This window comes from Carettochelys insculpta, chromosome 3 (assembly GCF_033958435.1).
Source record: "Carettochelys insculpta isolate YL-2023 chromosome 3, ASM3395843v1, whole genome shotgun sequence".
NCBI classification, from domain to species: Eukaryota; Metazoa; Chordata; order Testudines; family Carettochelyidae; genus Carettochelys; species Carettochelys insculpta.
Genome location: NC_134139.1, coordinates 25,428,690 through 25,440,727, shown reverse-complemented (window position 1 = coordinate 25,440,727; position 12,038 = coordinate 25,428,690). Strand labels below are relative to the sequence as shown.

Below are 12,038 nucleotides of genomic sequence, written 5' to 3'. Positions count from 1 at the left end.
TGAGACTCCTTTCCTCTGCATTGACTGCCTATTGCCTTTGACACTGCTGGCTGTATGCTTCCATGTGGTGAGTTTGGGGTTTCATGGGCATGCAGAAGAAACATTTAAGCGGGTGTAGATTTTGCAGTACCTGGACTTAAATAATTCCATTGGTTCAGACTTCAGCTCTGGTTCTCCACACAACCTGTCCACTTAGAAATCTAGGTTGAAATGATTCTTTTCTTTTCTTTTCTTGTTCTATGTTCATACGTTGCCTAACATAATACGAATTAGTTCATCGCTATGGCTCCGAGGTGTTACCATAATGGATAATCCTGGCTCTCAAGACTTCAGTAGGAACACAGATTTCACTGTAGAATTTGCAGGGGCTGTTCCTGAACATGCTTGTGTTGTCACTGGTCTCTTTTATGAATTTTGGCAGGAAGTCCATAGTTCCTGCAATGACCATAAAAAGTGCAGTGTTGTTCATCACCAGTTTTTGTCATTTCAATGATCCAATTATTCATCTCTCAAGAACATCACTAGAATTTGGTCTGTATTACTTGCGATTGACACAAGTATGATAACACATGAAGTGGGAATGTGTAATTTGGATTACTGCCTGCAAACTTGTTAGTTAAAGAGATGTGCATACAAATGTTTCATAGGTTTCACTTAATTCAAAATTACTGTTGACATTTATTAGACTTTATCTTCACTATTCTACAGATTCTACAGTTCCTTTGCTTCCAACTGAATTATTACCTAGAAATTGACAGTATCAGTAGTTAAACTCCCAAACAATCTCATTTTGGACATTTATGTGCATCTTCAGGCTACTGAACTCAGCAGGTGGGTTTTTGATTTTGCCGTTGGAAAGTCTGTACCACCTTTGATCAGAGACGTAGCTCTTAGTTCTGTACCCAGTGTTTGGAGGTTCTAAGCAACTAAAACTGCATGGATCAGTGCCTCACTGGATTTAGCCATGAGAAATCATTAAGCCATACCTGTTTTCCTTTTGGAGAGTCAGGCTGCCATGCTAACATATGGAACAATGGCACTCTGTTTCTATATAGCTGAATGGGAGAAGGAAGAATTGGTGCTGGAGGGTGGTCAGTGGCTGGTTAGTTGGACCTGACTTATGCTTCTGTCCTTTTATATATATATATATTATAGGGGCCCTTCTAGTAAGGAACCTTTTATTAATAGCAATAATAAGTACAAATATAAGAGATGAGAATACTAAAGGTGTGACAAATTGAAAATTAGTGTGCAAGACCTGATGCTTTCTTTCTCTCCCATCCATATGGTTCTTTCCTTGCCCTAGCTGTGGAACCCTCACCATGGCTCTTTTTTTCCTATGTTAATTTTTAATCCTTTCTCGGATTTAGTAGCCCTTTCCATTTAGTGAGCCTCATATGCTGCTAATCTTGCTGTGCCTCAGACCAGCCTGTGCCCTTGTTGCCTTCTTTAGCTCATCTCCTCTTAGTAAACCTGCTCTAAAGTGCAGTTTTGTTAGTCTTTCCAGTAAGTTCAACAGGCATTGGCTCAAGCCCATTCTGAACACCAGTTCTCCAGTTCCTCCTTGCCACATTGAGTGTAGTGGGGTGTACCTGGATGTAGGAAAGCATGGCTAAAGAGCAAAAGAGCATGCTGGTATCAGGAACTAACCAGATAGTGAGAAAAGAAAGGCCATGAAGACCTCTCATAATCCTGAAGCACATCAATTCTAGAACAAACCTGCAACTATTGGGAAGGCTTTAGCAATGATTGGTTGAATTTTTCTTGTTTTTTGTCAGTATAACCTGGGAAATGCATTTTGCACAGATGGAAACTGAGCAGAAAGAATATCATGTAACCCAATGAGAAAAGCATCATGATTGTCAATAAGTGAGTCAATGAAAAGCCTGCATCACTGGTGTGACTTTTACAGAAGGCTATTGCAAGTGGCATTTTTATGCAGCTGTTAGAAAAAAATCTTACATACAGCTTTAGGGAGGTTTAAATGAAGAGTACTACATATTAGTGATGATTTCCTAGCCCTTGAGATGCACTTTTGCAGTAGAAGCTTTATGCCAAGAGCTATGAGAGTGGTCTGAAAGCAGAGCTTTTCTCAGAGCTGAATTCATCTGGAGGAAATGTTGTTGCATCCAAAGTTTAATGTGCAATAAATAAACCTCCTAACTGAGGCAATAGAATCAATATTGTAGTTAAGTGAAATATTAATCTGCTTATTATCAACAGAAACCCAAGCCTATATTTTTAATAACCTGTACCAAAGGCAACATCTAAATTGTGAATAACAGTGTTGCTTAGAACAAATCTTTGAGGAACCCCTTAAGTGACATCATCAGGAGTTAAATAAAGTCTGGTACTGACACAGGATGATGTGGTCAAGTAGGAGCAAAACTAATGCACTCTGATCCTAGTCAGTGTAATCCCAATTCAAAAGGATGTCATCATCTACAGGGTAAAAGTAGCACTTAAGTCCAGACAAATGTAAACATGCAGACAACCCTAGTCAGACTTCATCAATAAACCATTAAAGCCTTGACTGAAGCAGAGTCAAGACTATGAAAAAATACAAACCTGTGACTGCAAGTAATAGAGATTATTTGAAAGTAAAACCTGCCACTGAGAAAACACTACTATAAGAAATTTGGTTAAAAATGTGTGATGATCTGGACGTGATGTATTTTGAAAACAGGAAGTACAGCACTTGTTGCTCAAGAAATAAAAATTACTGTTTTGATTGAAAGAATAATAAACTAAAGGATACATTCTATCTAAAAAGGGCATAAAGGTCACAAGCACGAAGACTTCACCTTGAAAGAATCAGAGCAATGTTCATGGAGCTGAGTTTAGTGAACTGAGAAACAAAACCAAACCAAGCAAAAAGACCTACCACCACCAACAAAAGAAATTCTGTTTTTAGTTACAGGAAAAAAGCTTGAGTAGTTGTGCATGAATAATCACAAGTGAGAGAATTCAGTTTTGCTGCATCAAGATTTAGGACAAATAATTATTCTTGTCAAAAGAACAATAAGTGAGTACAAACCTTATTCTGAGTCTTTTGCTGCCATAGGTAATCTATAAAACATATGTTTTCCTAGCCACTCTTCACAATAAACAGTTGCTAAACATTTTACTCAGGTTAATACAATTCTCCCTTAGGCAAACCTGATTTCTATCTTTATAATATTAGTCTTAATGTTGTTGGGTTTCATGGGAATTTCCACATACTTTTATCAAGAAGCCTTTTAGGACTTAAGAATTTAATGCAAAGTATGCAGCTCTGACAGTGAGTATACAGAATAACTTCAATCATATTAGTGGTACCACCATGAATTTATACTGGGGTAAATATGAAGATGACGTTGGCAATATATTCAAATACAGTGGCTACATTTTAAAACAGGCTGGATACAATAATAACATTTCTAGTTACGACTGTTAAAGCATGACTGATACCCTTATATTGAGCTAATACTTGTACAGGACAAGTCAAGTTTTACTTTCTGTAATAGTACATAATGAGATTCCAAGAGATGGATTTAAATAACCTTCTCTACTATAAGGTGGGTGCATAACTGGCTGGATAATCGTACCTAGAGAATAGTTCTTAATGGTTCTCAATCCTGCTGGAAGAGTATAAACAGTAGGGTTCTGCAGGGGTCTGTGTTAGGACCGGGTCTGTTCAATGTCTTAATCAATGATTTAGATATTGGCATAGAAAGTACGCATATTAAGTTTGCAGACGATACCAAGTTGGGAGGGGTTGCAACTACTTTGGAGGATAGGGTCATAATTTAAAATGATCTGGATAAATTGGAGAAATGGTCTGAGGTTTAATATGGACAAAGGCAAAGTGCTCCACTTAGGAAGGAACAATCAGTTTCACACATACAGTATGGGGAGAGATTGTCTAGGAACGACTACAGCAGAAAGGGATCTAGGGATTATAGTGGACCACAAGCTAAATATGAGTCAACGGTGTGATGCTGTGGCAAAAAAAGCAAACATGATTCTGGGATGCATTAACAGGTGTGTTGTGAACAAGACGCGAGAAGTCATTCTTCCAGTCTACTCTGCGCTGGTTAGGCCTCAGCTGGAGTATTGTGTCCAGTTCTGGGCATCGCAGTTCAAAGAAGATGTGGAGAAACTAGAGAGGGTCCAGAGAAGAGCGACAAGAATGATTAAAGGTCTAAAGAATGTGACCTATGAAAAAAGGTTGAAAGAATTGGGCTTGTTTAGTTTGAAACGGAGAAGATTGAGGGGAGACATGATAGCGGTTTTCAGGTATCTAAAAGATAGTCATAAGGAGGAAGGAGAAAACTTGTTCTTCTTGGCCTCTGAGGATAGAACAAGAGGCAACGGGCTTAAACTGCAGCAAGGGAGGTTTAGGTTGGACATTAGGAAAAAGTTCCTAACTGTCAGGGTGGTCAAACAGTGGAATAAATTGCCAAGGGAGGTTGTGGAATCTCCATCGCTGGAGATATTTAAGAACAGGTTAGATAGATGTCTATCAGGGATGGTTTAGATAGTACTTGGTCCTGCCATTGGGGCAGGGGGCTGGACTCGATGGCCTCTCGAGGTCCCTTCCAGTCCTAGTGTTCTATGATTCTATGATTCTATGATGTGATAATGCAAATCTTACGTTCCTGCAAAAAGTAGTAGAGTGAAAGCAAGGGTACTCACTCCTTCACGTTTTTGTAATGACTTCCCAAAGATTACAGTCAACATCTTAAAGGCCCTTCCCTGTTGTTTGAACCTTCTGCAAATATTTGATGATGAAAACTCAATAAGGACAAATGCAAAGTACTCCATTCAGGAAGGCTCAATCACTTGCACGCATAAAAAGTGGGAAATGACTGTTGAGGAAGGCATACTGCGGAAAGGGATTTGGGGGCTATACTGGACCACAAGCTAAATGTAAGTCAACAGTGTAACACCGTTGCAAAAAAAAATTAACATAATTCTGCAATGTATTAGTAGAAACATCGCAAACAAGACTGAAGAAGTAATTCTCCTGCCCTGCTCAAGCCTCAACTCTTTCCTGTTTTGAGCCACATTTCAGGAAAGATATGGACAAATTGGAGAAAGTCCAGAGAAGAAGAGCAAAACCAATTTAAGGTTTAGAAAACATGACCTATGGGGCAAGATTTAAAAAGAAAAAAAAGGGTTTCTGTAGTCTTCAGAAGAGAAGAGTGAGAGGGGACGTAAGCGTTTTTAAGTATATTAAAGTACATTATAAGTTGAAGGGAGAAAAATATTCTTTTTAACCTCTGAGGATAGGACAAGAAGCAATTGAGGGGTCAGAGAGCAGAGAGATAGCTCAGTGGTTTGCACAGTGGCCTGTTAAACCCAGGGTCATAAGCTCAATCCATAACAGGGCCATTTAGTATCTGGGGCAAATAGATTAAAAAAAAATCTGTCAGAAATGGTGATAGGTACTGCTGTCAATTGGGGGACTGGACTTGATGACCTCTCAAGGTCCCTTCCAGTTCCAGAATATAGGAATATCTCCATCTTAAAATGGGCTAAAATTGTTGTAAATATGGTTCACATCAGACACTAGGAAAAATCTTCATGTCAGGGTAATGAAGCACTGGAATAATTGCTTAGAGAGGTTGTGGATCTCCATCATTAGAGATTTTTAAGAATAGGTTAGACAGTAATGCGCTACATAATACTTAATCCTTCCATGAGTGCAGCTTGATGACTTCTCAAAATCTTATCCAGTTCTGTGCTTCTTCATTGAACCAAATTTCTCATCTAACTATCTATCTTGGCACACAATGGCCTAAATTGTTTGTTTATGTAACTTATATGGCTCTATTGACTTCAATGTAATTTTTCCCATTCTCTACTGTGACTGGGTCGGGCTGAGGGTTACCTTAGAAGAGGAGAGAGGCAACACTACAACAAGCAGAGATGGCCTAGCTGATTAGCAGAGGGATACTTCAGGGCAGCAAATAGCAGCTGAGCTGGGGAAGCAGCCAAGAAGGCGCTAGTCAAGAAGGGGCTGCTATAAGTCAATTGGGGTCAGCTGAGCTCACTTGAGGCTGCCACAGAAGTGTTTAAAAAGCCTTCCCTGCTGGGAGATGAAGGGGAGACCAGAGGAGGATGTTGGGGGTGAGGTGGTGATAACAGGTAAGGAGATCATGCGTGCACTGATGAGAAGAATGCCAGCATTGCCAGAGAGAGCAGGGGAGGTAAAGAGTTCCCACAGGTGACCAGTGGGGTCAGCTGGAGGATGGTGAGGACTGCTTACCCAACCCAGGCAGATCAGGGGCCCCATCCCTGCCCTCTTCAGCCAACATATGAAAATCCAAACCATGGCTAGGGCATGTGGGTACCAGACTGCAGAACCCAGATTACTGGTGGACAGTGAGCAGAACAAGATGCTGGGGCTCAGGAGTGAAGCTGACCTTGCTACACTGCCTAGAGAGATTTTTGTCATTGTATTTATAGTATGGTCACCACATTCATCATAATGTAACAGGCGTGCTCTAGGCAAATTATGATTACCAAATAGAGGTGATCAGAACCTTCTGATGCAAACCAACACAAGATAATTTGAACAATTTTCATTTTTTTTTTATTTCTTTACTCTCTGGCCAGCCATTTTATACCAGCTTCCTCCAAATTTAACAGAACTGATCACTGGTAAACGAATGAAGAAACTTTGATCTAGTTGAGTGTGGAAAATTAAAACAGAGTTAAAAAAAGAGCTTTCTTTTTTTTTTTTTTGCTACCTATGTAGGAGGCTGTTAGAGTTAGGCTATGTCTACACTACAGGATAAAATCAAATTTAAGACCGTTCGATTTTACAATGTCACTGTCTTCACAGTAAATACCATTGGCTTGATTTTAGGGAGTGCTGAGGTCAATATAGCATTGTCAAAAGTGGCTGGGTGTAGTGTCAAGTGTGAATTTCGAAGTTTGGGTTCAGACTAGTGTGGAAACACCATGTCTTTTATTAGCCTCCAGAGATGGCCTGTGTGTATGCTCTATAGTCCTCCCCCCATCCACTTCCATCTCTGCTGCTCTCCAGGGCTACGTCTACATGTGCACGCTACATCGAAATAGCTTATTTCTATGTAGCGACATCGAAATAGTCTATTTCGATGAATAACGTCTACACGTCCTCCAGGGCTGTCAACGTCGACGTTCAGCTTCGACGTTGGGCAGCACCACATCGAAATAGGCTCTGCGAGGGAACGTCTACACGCCACAGTAGCACACATCGAAATAAGGGTGCCAGGAACAGCTGCAGACAGGGTCACAGGGCGGACTCAACAGCAAGCCACTCCCTTAAAGGGCCCCTCCCAGACACAGTTGCACTAAACAACACAAGATCCACAGAGCCACCAACTGGTTGCAGACCCTGTGCATGCAGCATGGATTCCCAGCTGCAGCAGCAGCAGCCAGAAGCCCTGGGCTAAGGGCTGCTGCACACAGTGACCATAGAGCCCCGCAGGGGCTGGAGAGAGAGCGTCTCTCAACCCCTCAGCTGATGGCCGCCATGGAGGACCCCGCTATTTCGATGTTGCGGGACGCGGATCGTCTACACGTGCCCTACTTCGACGTTCAACTTAGAAGTAAGGTGCTATTCCCATCCCCTCATGGGGTTAGCGACTTTGACGTCTCACCGCCTAACGTCGATTTCAACTTCGAAATAGCACCCAACATGTGTAGCCGTGACGGGCACTATTTTGAAGTTGGCGCCGCTACTTCGAAGTAGCGTGCACGTGTAGACACGGCCCAGGTGCGCAGGAATTAGGTAACAGCAAGGCCTCAAATTTGAATTCAGCGCCAGGAAGCCTGTGGGTGTGGGGTCATGCTTGTACGACAGGCTGAGAAGCACCTTTCTTTCTTTGCTATCAGTGCAACTGTGGGGTTATGCTTATATGAGAGGCTGAGAAATGTCTTTCTTTGCTATCAGCTCTGTGAGTGCATCTACCTATTAAAAACAGCCCCAACATGGACTTCATGGTTCTGTCTCTACCTCTGCAAGCTGAGCAGTTCAAGTCTTTTTCAGCACTGGCACCAGCCCTTGCCCCACCCCACCACGTGGCAGGTGGGCTGTTGGGGAGGTCATGCTTGTATGAGAGGCTGAGAAACTTCTTTTCCACAATTTACATTTGTGCAGTGGCCCCCTTCCCTCCCCCACAGGCAGCACGCAGTCGGGTCTTTCCCGTGCCCAACCAAATCACATGGCTAGCCCCCGACCCAATAGAAGGATGTGCCAGCTGTTCAGTACAGACCATGCTGCCAGGCAGCACCATGTCCTGGCTTGAATATGGTGAGGGCTCCAAAGGCAGGAAAGATTTTCAGGGGATTGCTGCTGCAGGGTGCACCACATCAACTGGCTCTGCAGCCACAGACCCCACACCTCGCTTCCCCCTGTTTTTGGGGGCTTGCTGCCATGTGGGGGGACCATGTCAACTGGCTCTGCAGCCATAGACCCCCTGGCCCTGCCCCTAAAGATTTTCAGGGGCTTGCTGCTGCTGAGGAGGGACCACATCAACTGGTCCTGCAGCTCCAGATCCCATGCCCCCTATGGCGATGAGGGGGGCCAGCCCCCACACAGTCAGTTGGGGCTGGTTCCCCTTCCTGAGCAGTGCTGAAGGGACCATGTCAACTGGCCCTTCACCCTCTGATCCTCCCAACTCCCCATGGGATAAGGGATTCCAGCCCCCTAACAGTCAATCAGAGATAGCCCTGAGCAACATCACTTGTTGAAATTTGATGAGCTCGATTCTCCCCCTGCCCCATTGGACAACTCTGTGTAGTGATGTGGGAAGCCAACAATCTTTTCTCTAACATTTTCTATCCTTCTCTTCAAGCTTTATTCCATGGGCTGGCTGGTATGTGACATGATTTGGATATATTAGGGATATAGATTGCTAGATGCTTATCTAATTTCAATAAGGGAGCTCCAGTGGAGCCATTGCGTTTATGCCAACTGGACACCTGACCCAGTATATCCATAGACATGCCCATTAGACACCAAAATCCTAATTTTTCACTCCATTGCATGTGTAGATGTCTGATGTAATTCCAACTACAATCATTGAAGTACACCACCATAAAAATGGTATAGACAATTAATGAACCAGGCCCCAGAGAAGGGCTGATTTCTGTTGAATTAATAGAGGCTGCAGCTGCAAATAGTCTTGTGTAATTACAGTTACACTAGTGCTACACATTCATGAACATTTTATTTAGATGTAGGTTTCCATCTGAGGAGCTTCCATTTGAGCAAGATATGCACAAGATACGCAAGATCATCTGAATGGGTTCTTTGGTTCTTCTTATGGAACAAATCTTGCTCCCATTGAGTAGGAAAATTGTTGGCTTTGATGAGAGGAGAACTGACCATATGTGACTCTCTCTAGGGTGAAAGGGACCCCATGGAATCGATATATTCTTCCTAGAGTCTCATCCCCAAGGGTAATCTGCTGTTTTATTCACCTGAGGCCAGTGAAAATATTTGTGTGAATTGGGTGAGCAGGATGGAGTGAGCAGGATTTACTTCTGTGATTGGATTTTCTGTAGAATAAACTCCTTTCTCTGTGGTTTTGCAAGCATGACCCCTTAGTTCACTGTTATTCTTCTATTTTTAAAATTCTATGTGGTTACATACCACAGCAAAGTTAGAAAGTTTAGGGTAGGAGTTAGCAGAAATTGAACTGCATTGCCTTTCCTTGTGACTTTCATTGTGTTGTAGAGCAGCAACTCTTGCCATTTAGTACAGTAGTTGAGACTCAAAATCAACTGGGAATTAGTTGGATTCCACTAAGTGTTAAGCTACTTACAATATCAACACTAACTGGTATTGTCCTGGAGAGAAACAGAGTTGAATGTTGTAAGGTACCTTTATAAGGAGATATCTGCTGTGATTACACCAGATCAGACATCTCCTGTCTTATACAGGCTCCAATACTAGTGCACAAAAGCAGACCCGACCCTTGTGTATAATGTGAGTTTTTTCTTTTTTAATTTTAGACTCAACCTTGTCCTATGTTAGGCAGCTGGAGGCAAGAGTAAGACAGCTGGAGGAGGAAAATCGCATGCTGCCCCAGGTGGGTGACTTCCCATTGACAGGAACAGTAGCTCCTAGCTAGATAGTACCACTCATGTCTCAGTATTTAACATCAGTGTTTTCTGCAGGTTGGTGCTCATATAATGGAACTTTCACAGTGATTAAAGGCTCTCACCACTGTAATCAAAGCCTCTAGCAACATCTTTTATTTTCATTTCTTATTGCTGGATATAGTGGCGCATTTCTACTTGTGTATTTGAGATCATGACAATAGTTCAGAGAATTTTTCTCCTTTACAAGTGTTGATCCCTTTATAAGTATTCCCTGAGGGCTTATAATTAACAATTAAGTTTAAAATTGTGAACAACTAACCTTTGACTTTGCTAGTTTCATTTTAAGAATAACTTCTTTGTTCATATCTTTCTAAAATATAAACCTTTTGTTGGGCTGTTCATATGTTATTACTGTGCAAAATGTAGGAAGTTTCAGATGCTAGTGTGCAGTCAACTGCAATTTACTTTGATTTAAAAATAGAAATTTGCCAGGTAATTAAAACGAAAAGTTAATTATTGTAGTTTTTGGGGAGGCAGAGGAAATGTATTAGGTGCCTAACAGGGAGACTGGAATTATATTTAAAACATAAACATCAAATCATAGTGCAACATTTTACATATGATGTTAAAGCTCTCCTTTGTACATTCTCTTGTTTTTATTTTAACTGTTCTTATTTATTATCAATGAATTAATATTTTGTTTTCATTTTTTATGGTATATGTTAATTTTTACTGATGAATGCGCATTACTATTCTATTTTAAAATAATGGAGAAATCAGTCATTTTTCGAAATGAAATAGTTTTGTCCATTCAAAAAAACCCCCATGTAATGCTAGTTTAAATGAATGCAATGCACCAAGAGAAAGCTATGTTAATTGTACTGGCTCAGAATACTGTCACTTGTGTGCAAAATCCAAGATAAAAGTTTAAAGAATGGACAATGATATCCAGTCTCTGATTTTGTAATTTACATTGAGCATAGAGACAAATGCATTAGTTACAATGACTGCTCAAGATCAGAGTTGGTGATGTCCTTGTTAAAGCAGATTCTGAGAGGTTTCGTCTAATAATTCATGGGGTTATTCTTGGTTCTGTTCCTTGTTCTGCCACTGACTAGTTATGTGACTTTGAGCAAATGATTTCATTTCTCTGTGCCTTAATTTATTTGTCTGAAAAATAGGCATGCAACACTTACTGCCTTCAAGGGGTAATAGTGGAACTTGCCCTTCAGGACTTATTAGAACAGAGTAAGAAAGATGTACTGTTATTGATACACTTGTTAGTAGCTAATCTATCCCTGAGTACGATGACTGCTATTTCTGAGGTTTATTTTTTCCTGCCTGCTCACCACTCTTCCAATGATATCTGTCCTGCCTTCCTCTTTAAGCCCTTTCCTCCCTTATCCTATTCCTCTTCGATATATGCATTACTCATACAATACCACCTCCTATAGTAGTGTGAGCATTTATACCCTGCATAGAGGACACAACCTCTTGCAAACTACTAGTTAGCTCCCATTTTCTTTTGCTTTTTTTCTTACGTTAGTTTTTAAACCCCTCTACCTCTTAATAAAGTCTTTATTAATTTTTAGTGGCAGTCTCCTCTGCTAAGGAAAGCATTTCAAGATACGACATCTTCACTGTTCAAATTAAATTCTGAGCTCTACTTTGCTGCATTATGTCAAGAAATTACAATGGTTCGGGAAGAACAATAGCTATAAGTTAATATTGCAGTCTGAGCAGGGAATAGAAATAGTAGAAAGATGCTCATATACATTTAAGACTGCAAAAGTCTCCCAATATTTGTTTAAATGCTGGTTGATACATGAGCAGGTTTAATAGTTATGAGAAGCAGCAGACAGGTGGCAAATTTGTTTTCTTGAGGAGGGGTAGCAATTAGTGGCTACGTCTACACGTGCACCCAACTTCGAAATAGCTTATTTCGATGTTGCGAC

General features: G+C 41.2%; 1 protein-coding gene across 2 annotated transcripts in view; it reads left to right on the top strand.

The window, feature by feature from the left end:
* CCDC85A (coiled-coil domain containing 85A) overlaps window positions 1-12,038 on the top strand; it is a 164,902-nt gene that overhangs the window by 123,743 nt on the left and 29,121 nt on the right. For both annotated transcript variants that reach the window (XM_074988496.1, XM_074988495.1), the window contains exon 3: window positions 9,994-10,070. In XM_074988496.1, coding sequence (XP_074844597.1) covers window positions 9,994-10,070 — 77 coding nt within the window. The remainder of the gene's footprint in view (window positions 1-9,993; window positions 10,071-12,038) is intronic.